The sequence below is a fragment of the Syzygium oleosum genome, unplaced genomic scaffold (genome assembly GCF_021117445.2).
Source record: "Syzygium oleosum isolate NSW1041296 unplaced genomic scaffold, Sole_v2.1 Sole_v2.01, whole genome shotgun sequence".
Classification (NCBI taxonomy): domain Eukaryota; kingdom Viridiplantae; phylum Streptophyta; class Magnoliopsida; order Myrtales; family Myrtaceae; genus Syzygium; species Syzygium oleosum.
This window is the reverse complement of record NW_026607485.1, coordinates 18,168,482-18,190,708: the sequence shown is the minus strand read 5'-3', so window position 1 is coordinate 18,190,708 and position 22,227 is coordinate 18,168,482. Positions and strand designations below refer to the sequence as shown.

The 22,227-nt window shown below is 39.6% G+C and overlaps 1 protein-coding gene across 2 annotated transcripts; it reads right to left on the bottom strand.

Annotated features, from left to right (window-relative positions):
- Positions 1 to 9,790: 9,790 nt before the first annotated feature.
- On the bottom strand, positions 9,791 to 20,813 carry LOC115683476 (phosphoglucan, water dikinase, chloroplastic). Of its 2 annotated transcripts, none has more exons than XM_056312845.1 (19): positions 20,163 to 20,813; positions 19,130 to 19,748; positions 18,651 to 18,737; positions 18,440 to 18,571; positions 17,447 to 17,572; positions 17,162 to 17,340; positions 16,743 to 16,827; positions 15,726 to 15,869; positions 15,567 to 15,619; positions 13,604 to 13,809; positions 13,394 to 13,512; positions 13,167 to 13,237; positions 12,889 to 13,006; positions 12,723 to 12,809; positions 12,542 to 12,628; positions 12,382 to 12,458; positions 12,100 to 12,241; positions 11,723 to 11,831; positions 9,791 to 11,049 (listed from the first exon to the last, which is right to left on the bottom strand). In XM_056312845.1, the coding sequence occupies exons 1-19, from the start codon at positions 20,387 to 20,389 to the stop codon at positions 10,145 to 10,147; spliced, it is 3,573 nt and encodes a 1,190-aa protein (XP_056168820.1). In that variant the 5' UTR covers positions 20,390 to 20,813; the 3' UTR covers positions 9,791 to 10,144. The 2 variants fall into 2 exon arrangements, with proteins under 2 accessions (XP_056168820.1, XP_030463865.1); XM_030608005.2 differs by having other exon boundaries at positions 19,130 to 19,745.
- Positions 20,814 to 22,227: the final 1,414 nt, after the last annotated feature.

Below are 22,227 nucleotides of genomic sequence, written 5' to 3'. Positions count from 1 at the left end.
TTTGGTTGTCTATGAATAGGACCGAATCACACATTGTTCCGTAACAACAACTTTCTCTTCTTAATAACTCTCTCTTATTCACAACATTCTCTCTTATTATTTTTTTTCTCACATAAGTTTGACAACACATTTAAAAAGAAAATTCAAGGGGAAAATTGAATAATTGTTAAACTCGTTTCTCTGTGAATTTGGTTATATCATGGAGGTATGTTTGTTTTAAACCCGACAACAATAATAATAAGGGCAAATAATACCTTAAGGATAGTAATTGTTGTCACGCATCAAAGCGTCAAAGAACTATAAACTACTACTCATATCTTCATCGGCAATCAAATTTTCCCGACAATCTTAAGGTATTATTATCATGGAGATGGAGATAATGGTTACATCAAGTGCTCGTAATATTGACATATTAGTATTAATGAAACTTTTGTTTCTGTACATATGCTTCAATCATCTTTCTTGTAGCATAATAGTTTATCTCATGTTACTATAATACTTTGAAATTTATGAATAAATGTGGTATGTTATCATGTGATAATTTGGATAAGAAGGATTGTGAAATATGCTTATAAGCAAAAATAACCAAGAAATCATTCTCAAAAGTAGAAATATCTACTAAAGTACTTGAAATGGTGCATTTTGATCTTTGCTTATCAAATGGTATAGTAACTAGAGGCGGAAATCATTATTTTATTGAATTTATTGAGGATTACTCTAGTATACTCATTTTTACCTTATGAAATCAAATGATCGAGCTTTTGATGTGTTTAAGGTATATAAGGCCATAGTTAAAAATCAAAAGGATGCAAAATTCAAAGTTTTGAGAAGTGATCGGGGAGGATAATACTTTTCATTAGATTTTTCTACATTTTGTGAAGAAAATGGTATTGTGCATCAAGCAAGTGCATCTTATACATCACAACAAAATGGATTGGCTGGAAAAAAAATTAATTTTGGTAGATATGGTTAATTCCATGATCTTACCAGCAAAATTGCCAATCAATTTGTGGGGAGAACTTCGGCCCAAAAAAAATCTGTGGGGAGAATCACTTCTTGCTGCATGTCATGTTCACAACAAAATTCCTTTAAAAAAATTTAATATATCCAATACTTTAAAAAATGGGGATGCCCTGTGTATTATAGAAGTTCTAATCCTAAGCAAATCAAATTAGGACAAAGGGCATTAAAAAGTGTGTTCGATATGCTGAAACTTCTATATCTTATCGATTATTAAATGCTGAATCTAATATTATTGTGGAAGTTGAATTTCTTGAATATAAATATCTTAAAGATTCAAGTTATACCTCAGCATATTCACAAACCCCAATTGACGCAAGCAATCTTTCATCAAGTAAAAAAAAACTATTTGATTCTCCAAGTGAGCTAAGGAGAAGTCATAGAGTGAAGAAATGAAAAATTTCGGTTTTGATTTTATAATTCTACTGGTAGATGGAGATAGGGAAAACATTTTGAATAAATTACCCATGTTATTTAACTTGGATGAAGATCCAAGAATGGTCAGTGAGGCAATGACATTTGGAGATTCATCATTTGGGAAAGAAGCGGTTAATTATGAAAGGAGGTATCGAGGAAGAATTCTTAATTTCCTATCAGATTGTCTATATGAATCTTTTCAATCTTACACAAATCCTAAAGACATTGGAATGCACTAGAGACCAAATATAATATTGACAAACAAGATACTGATAGATTTACTAATTTGCAATATTTTGATACATATGCACTAAGTGTTATTCGAGTAACCGATGCACATGATGCTCCTTTCATCGTTAATTGCAATATTATGATTCTCCAGAGATTTAGCTAGCAATAATGTCTAAGGAATGGATCTCAGACCAATTGATAATAGTCAAGCATAGTAGATACCCAATTTTACAATTTCTAACGAATTTGTCAAAGTTCAAAGGATAACAACAAGTTATTGTATCTTGACAGTGATCGAGTATTGGGGCACAAGATTGTACTCATGAAAAGTTAGGAGGATGACCGTAAGAAAACACTCTTAATGAAGTTCAGGTTTAGCAAGGCAAACTTAAGGCAATAAGTTAGGAACTTCATCTATATGAACATAAGAAAATGTTGCCGCTTCTATCGAAAGGTGGATGAACCCTTGTAAATGTTCATGAATGTAAGAGGAAGCGCAAGGCCATAAAAGTGCTATGGCATAGGAAATTTCTAACAGAATGTGCGTAAATTCATATGTGTGATAATTTGATTAATAGATGGAATCATGGCTCAAAAGTTTATCTACCACTAATTGCGTTAATGGAATTATTTATACTGATTGAAGAGTCAAATCTTAATAATACTTCCTTGTATTTATAAATTTATGTGAATTAGTACAAATAACAAATTAAGTGGGGGATTGTTGAAATAGTTTCCATCATGACAAGAAGTGATTTTTGGATATGAAAAAAAGTGATTGTTGTATATGAGAAGAAGTAATTGTTGACATAAAGTGATGGTTGATCATGCAATGTGGTGATGGTTCAGATAAGGTACTTATGTTGAGGTTATCCCACATTAGTTATGGAAGGGGCTGGTAGTTAGTTTACAAGTGTGAGGGAAAAACTCACCCTTTGAACTAACTTTTGGGGTGATAAAGTCATAAGACCACCCAACACTGATATCATAGCTCAAGTTGCTAACAAGTCTGGACCCAATCGTTACATGAGAGAGTTACGGGTTATTGCGGCTTCGACCCAAGGTTGTGGTCGGTTTATAAGTATGAGGGAAAATTTTACCCTTTGAACTAGGTTTTGGGGTGAGAAAGGCTCAAGAATACCCAACAAAAATTCCATGTGCGAAATTGAATAAGTGGTAAACTCGTTTCCCTGGAGATATACTTGTTTTAGACCTGGCAGCAACAATAGTGGGGGCAAATAATTGCTTAAAGATAGTGATCATCGTCACGCATCAAGACTTGAAAGAGCTATAAATTATTGCTCATATCTTCATCGGCAATCAAATTTTGCCAATAGTTGTAGAATCATAAACATGTTTGTGTATGATAAACTGGGGACTCCAATCACCTTGTTCTACGTGAAATTGGTTAGTGCTTCTTCCATATGAAAGCATTGTCTAGGAAGACATATGTGACTACTTACTTGGAAGAAAGAATTTGACCCATTGATTAATTAATCACACGGTTCAACATCACTTTTTTTTATAGTGTGCTTAATCTTGATGTTGAGACAAGTCGAACACATTTCGTATCCCTAGGAGATATATCTCCAACATGCTCCCACTTAATCCACGTAATAAGTGATGATACATTTATATGATCAACAAATAATCTAGTTGATGTGACATTTAAATCATAGCTGTGGTACTTGATTTGATGAAATACTTGTTAACACCAAAAAATGCCCCAAGTGTTTTGATCCACAGTTCAATCGACAGAAGCTGGTTGACAATCGATAGCCAAAGCAAAAGATTTACAGCTATCGGAGATGGACAGTCTATAAAGTGAAATCAGTCGACATGAAGACTAAATTTTGGCCAACCAAGACCCGAGAATTAAACAGTTACGTGCTAAAGCGGGGGGTCGATGAACAAAATATATCACCTCGATCGATTGGATTGAGTGCAGAATGTGATGGTTAGATAGTGGAGTCGATGATCTCAGATATTGTAACCGTTTGTATATAAATGTTGCTAAACAAATAGGAGCCATGTAGGCCAGGTTTTAATTCTTAGTAATTGTTTATATAACTATCTATTGTAGATTATAAATACTCGAAATGCATTCTTTGTAAAGGACCGCCCAATCCATTCAAGAATACATGATCATCTTTATTTTCAAAGTATTTTACATTTTCATCACTATTTACATTGCCGGCAACGATTCTTCCCAGTATTAGTATCTTCAAGATTTTTACCATTTACATTTCCTATCCAAGAATCAACAAAAAAAAAACCCCCTACAAACCTTTGTCAATCCAACTACTATGTTACTTTGAAAGATTTTTCACTTTCTTGGTGAAACAAACTCCCTTTCATGCAAAACACCTAGCAGTTCATGGTTTTACCCATTTTATACTCGTTGCAGAAAAACGCACACATTCTATATATCCAAGAAGATGAAGGTCGTCATCACAACCACAAAAGAAAGTCAAACTCATACATTCCACAGAACCAGTGTGCTTCATGCCGGACGATCCTTTGCTCATGCACTCTTATCACAATGAACCCTTAGTCTTGCAACAGAAACGACAGCTGCGGAAGAAAATACAAGTACTGAAAATGATTTGTGTTGGAAAGTATAAGGGTAGAATAGTAAATTGTTCTAGTAGGGTTGAGCATATATATATGTAACCCTTTTCTAATTAAATAACACAGAACATTATTATCTCTTCAACATGGTATCAGAGCCGGAGATAATAAAACAAAACCCTAATCCTTTACCCTAATCGCTAGAGGCCACTTTTGCTTCACCGGAGAAGCTTTTGCGTCACCGGAGAAGCCACTGTTGCCAACGGTGGGTAAGAGTCAGAAGCTGAGGACTCCCACAACCCCTGCGATCTGTGAGGAGAGACGCAATTCTCGCGACTCCCGCGAGGAGCGACGACGCTCGCAAATTTAACAAGGAGCAACGATGCTCGCAATTCCAGCGAGGAACGACGCTCGCGACTTCCGTGAGTGAGGACTTCTGCAACACCCACGACTCCATTCTGGCGTCGATTTGTCCACTGATTCACCAAATCGACGTCCCATTATAGTCGCCTGGTGTCGCTCAGCCCAAATCGACCAGAACCGACGCTGTTTAATTCATTCCAGTGTCGTCCAGCCCTACACAGTTCAGATTCAGCATTGCCATGCCTTGCCGAACTCAAATTTGATGAAGTTCAACCAGTTCTGAGGCGACAAGTGTTCTGGTAAGTTCCGAGGAACACAATCAAATGAAATTGAGGCTGGGGTTGAGGCATGTTATCTGATAATGATTCTTGAAAAGAGGAATTTTGGAGTTTTTTGTCCTATGTGTTCAAATGTTGATGTCACGCCGTGCGCTGGTGAAGTTTCTAATGCAAGGGTCAGACTTATGTTACTTTAGCAAGTAGAATTGTTGGTTGATTTTAGGAAGCTTTGTCAAAGCCGTGTGCCGGTGAAAATAGAGGACTTATGTTGAAATTCAACAACTTCATTTGCGAGGGAATACAACATATATGTGCTGGTGCCGCGTATCAATTAGATGATTTTATGAAGTATCAGTGAACTTTGGTGGTGATTGGATTGAACCCTATTTCTTAGATATTACTGTGTGGTTATTTGGAGATTACTGGATTTAAGTATTGGTTACCGTGATGTTCATATTTTTTTGTGGGGGTTCAATCACATTCATTATTCACTGATGGCGAATTCTGGATCAACTTCTGGATCTCTTTTTGGTCATTTTAATTTAAAATCTGTCAAGTTGGATGGAACTAATTATCCATCATGGTCTAAAGCGGTCGAAGTCTATCTTACTGCCACCAAGCAACTTGACTATCTTACATCTACGGCACCGTCAGACAGGAGTAAAGCTGACGATTGGGTTGCAGGAGATGCAATGATACGAACTCTTTTATGGAATAGCATGGACCCTAAGGTCAGTCCTCATTTTATTCAGTGTGAATCTGCTAAGGCAGTATGGGAGAAATGTGCATTGCTATATTCTGGACAGAATAATATGACACGGGTATGTGACACATGGGAAGCTTTGTTTGATATTAAACGTGGAGATCACTCCTTATCCGATCACTATGCTAAGTTCACGACCCTTTGCCAGCGATTGGATACTTACCTTCCTGCCTCGAATGATCCAGCTGTTTTGGCCAAACGCCAAGAAGATTTGAGAGTGATATTATACCTCAAGTCATTGGGGCCTGAGTATTCATCTCTTCGTCAACATATTACATCTCAGAGCTCTCTTCCTACTATGGATGAAGTCTTCTCCTAGGCTCTTCGTTCTACAGTCACCGAGAAGATTTCTTCCACCTCGGCTTTAGAGATGAGCGCTATGATTTCCCATGGGCCTAGTGGACGTGGAGGTCGAGCTCGTGGTTACCGAGGTCGTGGACGCGGTTTTATTCATAATGTAGGCCGTGGAGGCCGTGATGGAGGAGTTGGTACTCGTGGTGCCCTTAGTTCTGGGAATGGTCGCGGATCACGCTATTGCCATCATTGTCAAAGAGCCGGACATACAGAAGCTTATTGTTATACACTTCACCCAGAGCTCAAACCAACCTTTGCTGCCTATGCAGAAGTTGAGAATTCTCCTGCTTCTTCCTCATCGACTCCACCGAGTTCGACAACTGTACAAAATACAGGTGATTCAATCACATTGACACGTGCTGAATATGATACGTTGGTCCGTTCTCAACAGGTGATAGGATCTTCAGCTCCTACTGCAACTCTAGCACACACCTCCAAAGGTAGTTCATCTTGTTTGTTTTCTGCAGTGTCTGATTCCTGGGTTATAGACTCTGGAGCTACCAATCACATGACTGCTAACTCTAATCTATTGTCTTCTTTTCATTCTACATCTCCTGTATTGTCAAACTCGGTTACATTAGCAAATGGTTCACAGTCTCTGGTTACTGGTACAGGAGTTGCTCATTTGAGTCCTCTCTTTCTTTGCCATCTGTCCTTCACCTATCTCAATCTCCTTATAATTTAATCTCTGTTAGCTCATTAACCAAAGAATTGAATTGTTCCGTAACCTTTTCCTCTTCTCATTGTTTCTTTTAGGATCTGAGGACTGGACAGATAATTGGTGGGGGACATGAATCAAATGGTCTGTACTATCTTGACAAGAAGGTGTTAGCTGCTGCAGCTGTAAAGCATACATCTACCGATATATATAGGATGCATTGTCGTGCTAGTCACCCGCCACCGAACATACTTCGGCGTTTATTTCCTGAGTCTAAGTTTGTGAGTTCTTTTCAGTGTGAAGCTTGTCAGTTTGGTAAACATCATAGAGTCTCTTTTCCTTCCCGTATTCAGAGTCGTGTGTCTAATCCATTTGAACTGGTTCACTCAGATGTTTGGGGTCCTTGTCGTGTGTCTGATGTTTCCGGATTCAGATATTTTGTTACATTCGTGGATGATTTTTCCCGAATGACTTGGTTATTTTTAATAAAGGACCGTACGGATATTTTTCATTGCTTTCGATTATTCTATTTTGAAGTATTGAATCAATATCATATCTCTGTCAAATATTTACGGTCAGATAATGCTAGAGAATATCTTGCTGCAACTTCTGGTTTCCAGCCATTTCTTGATTCTCATGGTATTATTCATCAGACTTCTTGCTCATACACTCCACAGCAAAATGGAGTCGCTGAACGTAAAAATTGACATCTTCTTGATGTTGGTCGTTGCCTTATGTTTCAAATGCATCTACCTAAACATTTTTGGGGGCATGCTGTTCTTACAGCATGTTATTTAATTAATAGGCTTCCAACTTCTGTTCTCCAGGGGGAGACACCATTCTCTACTTTACATCCAAATCATCCTCCCTTTCCTTTGTCTCTTCGAGTCTTTGGGTGCGTCTGTTTTGTACATTCTTTTACTCCAGGTCTTGATAAACTGGATCCTCGTGCTGAAAAATGTGTCTTTGTGGGATACTCTCGGACTCAGAAGGGATATAAATGTTATAGCCCTACTCACCGTCGTATGTTCGTGTCCGCTGATGTGACGTTCTTTGAAGACCAGCCATATTTTACTTCTCCTGCGGTTTCCACAGAGTCTGGTGATGGTGATGGTTGTGTCATACCGACGATTCCACCTCCTTCACTTTCTCCAGCTACATCCACAGGATTTCAGTTTGCTGATCGTACCTATCATCGGCGCAGTGCAGTCCCTCCTATGACAGTACAGTCTTTGCCAGCACCTGATTCATCTGTTCCCCCATCAGTTACAGTACCAGCCTCTGATCCTGATCTTCCCATTGCTTCTCGTAAAGGTACACGCTCTTGTGTTAATCGTCCTGTCGATCGTTATGCCCCTTATTCTGGTCTTACTGATTGTATTCGCACACATCATCCTATTTCCAATTTTCTATCCTATAATCGTTTGTCTCCTACTTTCTCTGCCTTTGTCTCGTCGTTGTCCTCTGTTTCTGTACCTAGCAGTGTTGCTGAAGCTCTTGCTCATCCGGGATGGCGTCGTGCAATGGAAGATGAAATGAAGGCACTAATTGACAATCGAACTTGGAAGCTTACTCCATTACAAACTGGTAAGAAATCTGTTGGTTGTCGTTGGGTATTTACTGTTAAGGTTCACCCGGATGGCACTCTTAATCGGTTGAAGGCACGGTTAGTTGCGAAGGGGTATACTCAGACTTATGGTGTTGACTATGATGACACTTTCTCCCCGGTGGCCAAAATTCCATCGGTTTGTGTATTTATCTCATTGGTTGCATGATTTGGCTGGCTACTGCATCAGCTGGATGTGAAAAATGCTTTTTTACATGGTGATCTGGCTGAGGAGGTCTACATGGAGCAACCACCTGGGTTTGTTGCTCCGGGGGAGAATGTGGTGTGTCGTTTATACAAAGCTTTATATGGACTTAAACAATCTCCTCGTGCTTGGTTTGGTAAATTTAGTGATGCAATTATCAAATTTGGATTAAAGCGGTGTAAGGTAGATCATTCAGTTTTTAGCTATATCTCTTCAGCTGGTTGTATCCTTCTAGTTGTATATGTGGATGACATAATCATTACTGGCAGTGATTCAGATGGTATTCACAAACTTAAGCAATTTCTGCATACAGAATTCAGTACTAAAGATATGGGACGTCTTCGATATTTTCTTGGTATTGAAGTAGCCTACTCACATGCCGGTATCAATTTATCGCAACGAAAGTATGTACTGGATATTCTTGGTGAGGTTGGATATCTTGGAGCAAAACCAGTTGATACCCCTATGGAGCCTAATGTAAAACTTGATGCAGAACATGGAGAATTATTGCATGATACAGCGAAATATCGGAGATTAGTGGGTAAGTTGAACTATCTTACCGTCACAAGACCTGATATATCATTTGCTGTTAGTGTAGTAAGCCAGTTCATGAATTCTCCTCGTACTACTCATTGGGATGCCGTACTTCGAATTGTCAAATATTTGAAGGGAACACCAGGCAAAGGATTACTGTTTAAGAATTATGGTCATCTAAACACTACAGGATTCTCTGATGCTGATTGGGCTGGATGTCCTATAGATAGAAGATCTACTTCAGGATACTGTGTGTTTCTTGGAGGTAATTTAGTTGCGTGGAAGAGCAAAAAACATGTAGTTTCCCGATCAAGCGCTGAAGCTGAATATCAAGCTATGGCACATGTGACAGGTGAATTAATATGGTTGAGGATGTTACTATCAGAGATTGGAATGTCACCGTCAAATCCATCGATATTATATTGTGATAATCAATCCGCTATTCATATTGCATCTAATCCTGTCTTCCATGAGCGAACGAAGCATATTGAGGTTGATTGTCATTTTGTGTGAGAAAAAGTTCAGAAAAGAGAGATTATTCTTCAACACACGAAGACGGAGGATCAATTCGCAGACATCTTTACTAAATCTCTACGGGGAAATAGAGTGAATTTCTTGTGTAACAAGTTGGGATTGTTTGATATCTACATCCCAACTTGAGGGGGAGTGTTGGAAAGTATAAGGGTAGAATAGTAAATTGTTCTAGTAGGGTTGAGCATATATATATGTAACCCTTTTCTAATTGAATAACACAGAACATTATTATCTCTTCAACAATCTGCATTCTCAATGCACTAAAACAACAAACTTTTATTCTGCCAGAGGAAGAGGAGCAACATAGCAGTTCTTCGTTCTCTCGGGGCGGATCGACCCGAAAGCTATACCGTGATTACACTACATGTATTGCTGTAGTCAACATTGCACATGATACATCAACTTCAAGCAACATCGCCTGACGTTTAAGACACAAGCAGAGCACCAAGAGAACTAACTGACTTTCACCATCTCGTATGCATAGAGGAGTTTTGCGTAATATGTATGCAGCTGCTTTTCCACCGCGACAAACAAGCAGCAAATCTATACACCCTCTAGTTACATCAACTTAGACGAGAGAGAGAGAGAGAGAGAGAGAGAGAGAGAGTCTTCAGTAAGGCTGTGGCCGTGTTTGGACTATAAAAATGTCATTCCCCACAACACATCCCTCTACGTCCTGCGGACAGCCAAACTTCTGCTCGAGATAAAAACCGACCGTGGAGAGCCGCTGACCGAGTTGTCTCCGGAAGATTGGGTCAGTCGTCAATGGTTTCTCACTGTAATCCACTGTTAATCTAATCACCTCCCCATCTGCAGGACCTGATCCGAGGACCAATAGCTCCTCGCTAAAGTTGGCAAACGCCAATGTCTTAATAACCCCATCAAACTTACCACAAGACAGACGCCACGGCGTGCCCCGGGTGCCCGAGGCCAGGGTCTCACCAAGTCCTGGAGCTATCTCAGCCTCCACAGAATTGCTATCATGGTCCGTCGGGCTGAGTGTGTGGAGGACAAATGACAAATCCGGTGAAAGCATTTCTTGCACTAAAATTGCCATTGTAGCTTCTTTTTGAGGAACTTTAGCAGCTTGCCGGCTCAGAACGGCTCTCCTTGTGTACAAAGAAGCCCACACTTTGGAGATAGCATTACCAAAGATAGCTGGATTAGAAGGGCTCACATTGGGAATTGAATCATATAGCCCAGCCGCGGACATTCCGGCTAAATCCTCAACATTGGCGCTCGAACGGACGATCAAACGAGAGCTCCCTGGAAATATTTTCCCGATGCTCTCGATGATTTCTTTTGGGGGCTGCAGGGCACTTATCAATTCCTGGAGCCGTTGGCATACCTTGTCGAGCTCCCCATCCTCCAGTTTAGCCCTTTCCAATTCTTCAAGAAGAGAATTGAATGTGTCAATGGAGCCACTCCGTTCTAAAGCCAATTCCATTGAGCCAAAAGGTATTACTGCCCCGGATGGGACTTTGAAAGATGCCGGTACTCCTTCATCATTGTAAACTGCCATGAGGAACAGCATGATGTTTAGTAAGATAATAAAGAATTACCGTGAAATAACATATTTCGAGAAATTTCATGCAAACACTGTATACTAATCCATAGTTTTCAGAGTTTAAGATATGCAAATACATCAATATCTCTCGGAAAGAGGCTATTTCCATGAGTTGGAACTTGATGCTGCAGGGCCATCCCCATCAGCACAAGGAAGTTCAATGTGCAGATTAGGGACTCATGCTCCTTGCAGCCCATAAGTTATTAACTTTGCTCATCCAGCAGCATCTCCCTTCTCTCCTTTTTCTTTTGAAATATATTAAGAGGCAAGAAAATGGTTCACGTTAAAGAAACAAGAAAATGTTGTCGAATTAGCTCAAAGAACTAAGAAGAAGATAATCAGTGGGTTATAGTTCTCATGCAAGGTGAATTATTCTGAGACAAAAGCGTGACAAAGATGAATCCATGCCATGCCTACTTAATCAACATCCAAAACTAGAACTTCTAGTCTTAGTATCCAGGAACAACCGATTTCACGGTGATTACATCGCTTGGGACCTGAGCAAGAACTAACTAGAATAAACCATCTGCACGACAATAATTTATGTACCAGGGTAGTAAAGCTTTCATGATTAGTGAGAAACTATGCAGTGCAATGCAATGCATAAGAAATGTCACCGACCCTTGTGGGAAGCTGCCGCAAGAGAAGCTAACAGACCACAAGCAGCAGCCTTTGCACCCGATGTCTCCACCTCTGCATCAGCAAGTGGTACAACTCCACGGGAAACATCCTGATTGCAAGATTCTTTCGATGAGTTTGACATAAGCCCTTCCCAATCAAACTTTACTTTCTAGAGATAAAAACAATATATTCTTCCAGTTTCATTTTCACTAGAAAGGAAGAGCATATAAACGTAAAAACCAAATAAAGATCAAACAAAGTTCTAACCTCCCTTAGAGAGAGGCGGAATGAATAATTTTATTTTCCCATTTAAGGGTATTCAGAAGAAAGAAAATAGGTGCTTCCCAAATTTCTGGATAGAGGAAACAACAATAAACCTTTTTGGTGTGAGCAGCTGTGGCAATAGGTGAAGAATGAAGTTCAGATACTCCAACTTCAGATGAAATACTTTGTGGTTTCCCATTCTCGCTGGTCTCAGATGTTAATTGCAATATAACACCAGCTGAAGATGCCTCCAACCTGAAATTGCCCAAAAGCATGTTCTGAGGGTAGGAAATGAAGAAAAGGAAAGGAGAAATCCTAGTATGAAACAAAGCGATAATGTGCATCATTTAAAACAGTGGATCGTCAATCACATCTACATTTATCTAGAAACAGACCTCACAAACTTTCCAGCGAGTTTCTGCAGATCAGAAATTGTATCATCAGCTTCACATGTCACAAAGACAACCTTTTCCTGCGCATGGTAAGTTGTCTTATCAGAATCTTCGAATTTGACTAAGCATTATGCACAGCCAACCGTTAGAAGAAAAACTTAACCTGCCGGGCCCTGACACCAAGATGAGATAAGTGAGGCAGCTCCTGCAGAAGTATAACTCCTCCTATGTTACTTCCCAAAGCTGTCACCTGGAATTTAATCTATCGCGTTAGGCCTTCCCCTTACAGATTTCAGGTACCTTCATGATCAAATAACAAGTGCCGTGCAGATGGAAAAAAGTACCTCTTCATCTCCATCAGCTCTCTTGACCATGAGAATAACCGGTCCACTTACAGATGATGGCAGTGACCCAGGGTTGATTCTATCAACCTGGACAAGAAACCCATGAACAGGCATATAACAATTTGTACCAAAAAAATTCAGGTTTCCTCTCCCACCATTGACATACCTGAACTAATGTGCCAACAGCAGCTCCAGAAACAAGAACATCCCAACCTTGAGAACCAATTACACTCCTAATAGCTTTCAAGAGCAGAGTACAAAGTTTTGAAACCTGAAAAATCACACTAAGAAAGATTTCCCAGAGGTCAAGAAGCTGCCATAACTTTAAACGAGATGCATCTGAACTCAGAATATGGGCAGCAGAAAGCACAAATGCACTATGCAAAATCACGGAATAAAAACAGGACATAAACTCTAATGATAAAACAAAGTAAAGTAATATACCCAGCGCGGATCTCGGCTTCTGTGTATGTCTTCACACTATTCTCGGGAATTCCAAAAGCTCTTCCAAGCATCTTCAAAGCAGAAAGTATTTTCAAGTCTCTGAGTTTCATAAAATTAACAAGTACCCACACACACACACACACACACTGATACCCTAGTGCACATAGATACAAACACATGGTACCCATGCGCACACATATTTTTCCATTAGGACTGTTGCCTTATACCTCAACTTTAGCAGGAAATATCTGAAGAAGTGCTTCAGAATATTCTTCTGTTAACCTCCTTGACCTATCAAGAGTCGCTTTGAGTCTCAATGCCCAAATCATTTTGCCATCTTCACTGCCTTATGAAGACAAAATGAACAAGAATAGTAACTCCAAGTTGGCAAGTACACACTAAGCCCTGAATTTGCAAGGTCAGATATCAATGACTACCTTCCTTTTCGGAAAAGCCTCTTTTCTTCCAAGCAAGAAGTTCATTCCGCAGAGCAGTACATTCTTCCACTTGCCAACTTGATAGCCCCAGTTGGTGAATGCCAACAATGAGTGCATCAAGGAGAGCATCCCAAAAACTCATGTTCCGTGCCACATTCTCAGCCAACCAAGAAGTCCCTCCGCTCGCTTCAACCGCATTGAGGAATCTATGCAGATATGCATTATAAAAATTAATACAGTTCCAAGTATGTGGTAGGACAGGAACAAGGAAACAAAATTAAGTTTGGAACTAATCCATCGGGTATCTTAACATATTATGGCACAAAAGCATTATTCACTTGCGCATCGTAATATTTAAGGCTATCAAAGTATAGATACTGAACCACGACTTTATCTAATATAGCTTGAGCTTTTAGAATAGTTGATCGTGGTCCTACAAAATTTTATATGGTACCAAAGTAGAAGCTTTTGAATTCAAATCTTTCTAGCCCTATAATTTGCCTCTCCAATGATATATTTCCACGCTTCAGTCTTAAGCCAAAGTTCAACCTATGCGTGAAGGGGAGTGCCAAACTACTTAAAAATTTAACCAAACCTTCATCTTATAGTTTTTTTTCTTCTTTTTTTTTTTGTTTTTTTGATAATCCAGGGGCACGGATGTGGAGACCCAACCTACTAGAGACGCAAGGAACACCTTGCAAGCCCAATGAATCAATTAAGTCCAGATTTTTTGGCTTGTGCAGGTGGCTCTGTCCTGGAATCAGTTTGCATGCAATTGGTTAGCTTAATCTTTTAGAACAATTGATTGTGGTCTACAAAATTTTACATGTTATTCTGAAAACAGCATTTCTTAGGCCTCTGAAAAAGCTAATTCAAGAAGGTATCATGATTCTGACGATAGTTTCACCAAACACTGGCATCATATTTTTTTTGTAAACTTATCAGTGCTTTAAAATATGACATCACTGACAAAGATGGATGACGTTAGATAGTAACATCTGATTATTCAAGGACTGGGAATCAAATCTGGTAGAGAGCAGCTTACGGTCCAACATGGGAAATTTAAAGTCTTCCCAAAAGAATTATCTCTCATTCAAAATGTTTTAGTGAGTCCCAGTGTCCCTAGTAGATACATACCTATACGACAGCCACATACTGTATAATCAGTAGAAACCGGACTTAAGCTAGATATGTGACAAGTCTTTTCATATCAGCACAACACATGCACAAACTAGGAATTAGGCTTTTACAATAAACAGGTAAATTCAAATGACTCTACCTCTACTTGCTTTTTGAATCCCTATAGTTAAGATAACAAAAGGAAAACGGGGAGCTATGTATTGAAAGTATTTATACAGTCATAGAGACAGAGATAGCTCAGGACTATCTGTCTCCAAATGCTCTACTTCTAATACTAGAAACAATGAAATAGTTAACAAAAGCATCTAAAATACTTGGCATAAATATAAAGGGAAATCGACGAAGCAGAAACTTTTTTCTATGACAGTAAATCCTAAGTCATCCCAAGGCAACAAGTAAAGTCACACATCCACACAGAAGATCTGACTTGTTCAAACATTCAGTTACTGTACGAGTATGAAGAAGCAAAGAAGCATCGTGGAATTATTGTGTGTCCATGGAGACCATTATATTTTGTGTCTATGCAGAAACATTGTATTGGGTGTCTTAATAAGAGCTTTCACGTTTCCCAACGAAAAATCTCCATAATACATCGAAGTGATTATCTCTACTCTCTGTAAAGCTTCATTCACGTTTAAGGCACAATCTGCTATGAATATTAAACATGATGTATCATTCTGAAAGAAGCATTCTGGCGACATGCTGATCCACAGAACAGTCTTTTTAAGTTTTGCCTTGTCAAGTCCAATGAAAAAAGGTATCAATGCTGCATGAGGGGTTTGCCAATAACTCATGCCTTCAGCAAGCTATGCACAGAACACACCTGCTTAAGAGCACAAAAGAATAGTCCTCAAGGCCAATCTCACAAAGCCGCCACTGTACGAGAGAGGAGAATGAGAGGATATAAGATGCTGATCCATCATAACTTCAGATTGTGATGTTTCTGGATAGTTTGCTCAGAAAAGAGTAGAAATGAGTTCACCTTTTGACGCGTAGCTATTGCAGCATCAGGGGCATCATTTCGAAGACCACTTTCAAGACCTTTCAGAATCAATTCCCTTGTTGCAGTCAAAGATTGTATAGTTTGCATCAACAGATCAAGGGATTCACTGGAAGTATCCAATCTCTAAATGAACAAAACAGAGACAACCACATAAACAGTGAGAAATATTGTAAAATTTGATATACAGTATAACTAAATTGAAATAAAATCTCCATCAGTGAGGTCTTCTCTGGAGGGAAGGACTCAAAATTACTCATCTTCTATGAAGAGAAAAGAAATTTATATTTGCTTGCAAAAAGCTACATGCATCCTTTATGTATATATTGCTGCTTTATCCTCGATTTATTTGTAATAAAAAAATAAGTAAGCGAATTAGGTAAGTCAACTGTTATGGATGCTTCTCCCCCCCAAAAAAAACTGTTATGGATGCAAGGAAGGAGCTTCATAATGGCAAGATTCTTGTGGTCATGCCCTTGGTCAATATGACAAGTGCACTGCCAGCCTAAACGATTGTGCTAGAGGTGTCTTCGTCCAAGACCCAAACAAGACCGCGCTCAGCCAACTTTGAGGGGAATATAACAAAGATAAAGGATTCAAAATTCTGTACTGGACATCAGCATATAATATAGAGAACAAATCATCATAAACTTGCAGTAACAACAGCCACCAAGTGCCGCTATTATTTTGAATTCTTTACAGTAGAATTATCAGAAGACCAACAATCAAATGTTATAGTATACGCCAAGTGGAGATTCGAGTGCACATGCTAGTTCGTCCCACCACAGTGACTGAACAATCTAATGGCATAACAGAAGTGGCAGGCAGATAGTCAAGTGATGAAGTTTACAGTGCAACACTAGGAATCTATCTCAATGGCAAATAACAAAAAGTGATCTGCATGAGCTCCACAACAAACATAACATGCCAATTTTAAATGCAAAAATTACAAATAGATTTCACAAATGAAATTCTCGCATGAAAGTATATTTCTATTACCTCTTTACATTCAAGAAAGAGCTCAAGAGTTGACAATGCCCGTTCATCCAACGATTCTCTGATAGACTCAAGCTGTTCCCCAAGGCTGCAATGGAAAAAGTATAGTCAATAAATAATCAATAATCAATTGCAGTTGATCAACTATTGCCGTCATGATACAAATATAATGAGCCGCTATTGGTCCCTTTAGTTGGTTCTTTTCCTTTGTTTATCTATAAAGTTATTTTACTTATCTGTAAATTAGGTTCTTTTTTTTTTTTTGTGCTCTGAGGGGTTTGACTGGGAAGATTTTCATCAATTGGTGGTATAACTGGCCATATTAATAGCCCACCATTTTTCGTTAGAGTCGCCACTAACATAGTCATTGTAAAACACTTCAATTTCAGATTGTTAAAACAATGAAATCTTATATGACAGACCTTCCAGCATTAAAAAAATCCTTCAGTTCATGATGAAATTTTTTGAATTGCTCCACAAATGCTTCGCTATATTCTCCTGGGTTCTTGGTGATTCTGGCAAGCATTGCTTCAGTAGCAACTAAATCCTCAGGACCAGCATTCCGATGAAGCTTGTTTTGTATTGTATGCTTTATTTCTTGCTGCATTTCAAGAAAAAAACAAAGAAACAACTTAAAGTGAAGTTCGCAGCTACTCTAAACCTGTAACTTCAGAGATTCACACACCAAGTCTTTCATGAAGCACAACCTTGAGGTCATGAGGAATGTCATTTCGATGTGCTATATCTCTAATTCGAGTCAGAGGAACAGATGCAGTAAATTCAGCCTTGAAAGATGGTAGACATGGATGAATTTTGCGAACCACCAGCACTTCCTGGATAAGATGTCAATACGACCAGTGACTATCGTAAGAGAAGACTACATAACAATTACAAAACGAATATGCAGATATACAAATGTATGTACATACTTAAGAGAAGCATAAAAAAAAAAGGCACCATACTCCTTTATGAAGTGCTTCACAGTTGCACTTTAACTGAGAACAGAGGCGTCTACCTTTTTCTCAGAAGTTACATGAAACCCCAGTAGATAATATTTGAGGAAAGCAGTATGTCATCCGCCCCCTCTTCCAAATAATAATAATAATAATAATAATAATAATAAAAATAAAATTAGTCAACAGTAATAGTAGTATGTACCCGGCAATTCTATGCCAAAGATATGCTCTCTATTGGATGAAAAACCACCTCCCGAATCCTTCGGTGCAGTACATTTATTGCAAAGTGTTTTACCAACAAGCTGCCCTTTGCTGGAAGCAGGACATTTAACTTACAGCAAAAATGCTCCCATTTTTATGCTCTTTGATACCAAAATGAGGAAACCATATATAATATTTTCCACAACAAAATTACGAAGAATTAACAAAATATACATCAGAGAACATTTGCGAGGACCTGGCCACTAGATGAAGCATCCTTAACCTTTCAATGTAGTGTAGTACAGGTAATAGGACAAAGTGGTTTCTCCAGTGATAGTATGAAACATATCGGAAAAAGTAAGCAGGCTTTTCTATTAAAATAGTCAAAAAATTTTATAAGAAGGAGAAGGAGGGAAAAAGAAAAACTACGACTGAACGCACATGAGCCGTGGTATGACAGAAAGACAAAAGCATGACGCATACACAGTTATTATCCCACTAAGCAGGGTAAATAGAACATTCACACATAGACACACACGTCACCTTAGGGGAAGCATCTTTCCTGCAGGCAATCCTCTCCAATTCCCGGAATATGAGTCTAGATATCTCCGCATGCCTATTTGGCCGATGATGACCTCCATCTTCAAAGCAGGGAATTTGTCCCGTGTTTATCCACTGCATAAGAAGAAGATCTAAGAAGACCACAAAGAATCAACCCAAAATTGCGGTTCAAAACTTAGTCAGGTAACTATACCTTCAAATAGATGGCAGAGTTTACAAGAGCCTCCAATCGGTTTCCACCTTGAAGGCTTTCAACGATAAGCTCACGAACAACTTCGAGCTTCAGTACACAAGTTAAAAGACATGACAATGTCAATCGCGTGATATAAGCTGCACTTTTACATCCATCCATTCCTTTAAATTTTAGAGTTTTTAGGAAGTCAATTCAGCCAGAAGCAAGCTAACCAGAATTACCAACCAAAAAAGGTCATTTTCTTATCTAACAATCATCTCAGATAACCTTGGAAAAACAAATGCAAAACCAACTGTGTTATCCAGAATCAAACCAAAGACAATGGATGTTTATCTACTAATGTAAGACATGCTACATATAGCAAATTTGCATATTAGATTTGAAGTCAATCCATTGTCTGGGGAAAGAAAGAGAGAAACTTGAATGGACATAAATCGATTGAGCTTCATATTCATGATAGTCTCTGCATATGCCATTACCTTGCGCCACCAGTTCCTTGCATTTCGATCACCTTCGACCAGCTTTAAGGCCAGTCCTTCAAGACCCGAAGTATCCCATCGCATTTCTGTCTCTCTATTCCTGTGCTCATTGGAGCGCATAAAACTCACAGCCTTCCCTTGCCATTGCTCCACAAAGGGGCTCGTCTCCGCATCAGCAAGAGCAGCTGTATCATTAACTGCAGCACCACCATCTCCATCATCATTGAACAGCTCCTCACCAGTCTCTTTAGAATCCATAGGCATCAATTCCACAGCCTCCTTAGTCGCATTCCACTTGCAAACCATTCCATACTTCCCTCTTTTGGGCAGCTTGAGGACTCGATTATCCCCAGATTCCCATGTCACACTCTTGTCTTTCCCAACAATGACATATTTATATTCAACAGATTCGCCTTCTTTCAGTTCTAACTCACATACCCATCCGCTCTTGGTCCAGTCCATTGCCACATTCCTCTTCCACGATCCCAATTCTCTTGCGGATCCTAAGATTGCCACGCTCTCCCCAAATTTAACTTGGTGATCCAGCCGAACTCTGACTTGCACCTTCTCCTGTCCCGGCTTTGATCTGATCTTCTTCGCTCTCTTCTCCTCTTCTCTGCTATAAACACACTATGTTATAGCTTCTACCAATAGCCTCCTACCTTGTCTAAACAACTTAAACAGCAATTTTCACACGAACCACAGATTCATTCTTTGGCACTTAACACCGCATCCGAAGAGGAACCTCAAATCAAGACGATGTCGGGTAATCAATGCCGCTAGCTTTTATTGCAAGAAGAACTCAAATGAAAAACAGAAAAATTCTTTTTTCCACACCGATTCTCGTTCAAGAAATAGACCCCACATAAACTCCAGCCACACAAGAGACCCAGACAAACCTTTGATCAAGAATTGCATAAAACAACTCAATACTTCAGTCCGAACCCAGTACTTGATCAGACGACATAAGTAGACAAGAACAAATCCACCGTGTGTGTGTGTGTGTGTGTGTGTGTGTGTGTGAGAGAGAGACCTGGTTTCAGTGGTGGAAACGCCGCGAACAACCGTGGAGGAGCGACTCCGAGCGGCGTGAGCTCCATGCGCCCACCCGAGCGAATCTCGAAGGGGAAAAGCCATGCTGCTCTTCAAGAACGAATTGGTTGCGGAGTTCCCAGACATGGGATGCAGAGATTTACCTCGCCTTCCACTACCCTTTTGGACGAAACTCGCAGAGCAATGCAACCCGCGCAAAGAATCCATCCCTCCCTCTCCAAAAGATAGCACCTTCAACTCGAAGAACAGGATGCCGAAGTCAACCGGACACTAAACACTGTCTCAAACGGCGAAAACCGTGGAACCCAGAAATCAAGAATGCGATGGGGTTGAAGAGAGAGACGCTCCCCATACGATGATCATATCTCGAATCTTGATGGGTACCCACGAGGACAAAGATGAACGTGTCCCCAGCAGCGAGCTTCAACTGCGGCAACTTCAACGGGTGCTCTGTCCGATGAATTTGTCGGAGATAACTTAGGATCGGTCGTTATTACATGACATCAGATCGCACGCTTCTTGTGCATTGAATAAAAAAGATGAGCTCCTTCCTGAATGCTCTAATCACAGAGCGGCTTCCGTGGCTTTCCTTCAGCGGTGCAGCAACGGTTCGCTTTTTCTCGCACCTCTGCCGTCGAGATATTTTCCCAATCATGTGATCCGCACGCGATATTTTTTTTTCTTTTTTGCATAAAATGGAGAAAATCATTTTCGTTTTTTTTATTAAAAAAGAGATGCCAAAGGTCGACCGGCGATAACCCAAGGATGTGCAAAAAAATCGGGAACCACCCAGGATCGGCTCGGAATCAGCGGTTCCATGGGACCAATCCAGTTCTCGATTTAAGGTGTGAAATCACCCGCCCATCCATCCAGACCGATATATATACATATATATTTATATTTTTTTAATTTCAGTTATCTCAGAATCAGACTCTCACGCTTTTTACAGTTTTACTCGTCGGTACTCAAAAAAAAAGAAAAGAAAGAAAAGAAAGAAAGTCTAGTCATTAATCAGTCCTCCACCTCCTCATCTCGCTCTCCTGCCTTCAACTCTCTCGATGTCGCCTCATCTCGCTCTCACTCCGTCGGTCGCCTCGCCTCTCAGCGAGTCATCAGAGCTCTCGGTCTCACCTCCAGCCCTCTATCGCGGCATCACAGTTGCGCCTCGCCTCCGGTCCTCCCTCATAATTAGCCTCACCTCCCTCTTGCAATCTCGCTCAAACTGACAAATATCACGTCTCTCTCGTAACTTGTTCTCACAATCACAGCTATTGACCAAGTAACATCAATCGCTTTGCTTGGTTTTATTCTGTTAACATAGTTACCTAGAATGACCTCTTCTATGATAATACTGAAATCAAGCGTGTTTTTAGCTGTTCATCTAATTTTGAATATCCTATGTTGATAGAGTTTGAGTCTAGTTGTGAATTTGAGTTTGCAATGTCTATAGTATTATCCTCAGTCGGTTGCATATAATGTGTTTGATAAAATACCTTTGAAAATACGAATCATAAATAATTTGAGATCCTTTCCATGTTGCTTGATTCGGGCAGGTGATTTATTAACATGTCAATGGAAGTAGAAAATCCTATGATGCGATGACTTTGATAATTGAATCATAATCCCCATAAGGTGAAGACGATTATGGAGCTTTTGGGTTAATTGGACACAAAGGGGAGATAAGGGCTTCCTAATTGAAGGGTTAACAACATTAACTTGAACATAACAACCATAAGTAAGGTTTCACATCTCTTAGCAAATAGAGAGAAAAACAATTCCATTGACCCACCCGAAAATCAAACCGGACTAATGGTCCAGTTCCCATTTTGTGGAACCGGTCCTTAGGGGGCAATTTTTTATTTCAAGATGGAAACCGCCCATCCTAGAACTAATCTAGCAATAATTATTGGGGCAAACAATCGAGCTCTCTTATTCTATAGGCAAAATGATACAACTAATCCATGAACTTTACCTCAATGTGTAATGTGGTCCCTAAATTTTTAATTTATTCAATATGGTTCATGAACTTTGGCCCAATGTGTAAT

Coding starts and splice junctions, on each gene's coding strand:
- LOC115683476 (XM_056312845.1), bottom strand. CDS start 20,389: ATGGATTCTTTGCGCGGGTTGCATTGCTCTGCGAGTTTCGTCCAAAAG. Junction 19,749..20,162: donor GTTTCCACCACTGAAACCAG/GTCTCTCTCTCA, acceptor GTGTGTTTATAG/CAGAGAAGAGGAGAAGAGAG. Junction 12,459..12,541: donor TTGGTGTCAGGGCCCGGCAG/GTTAAGTTTTTC, acceptor TACCATGCGCAG/GAAAAGGTTGTCTTTGTGAC.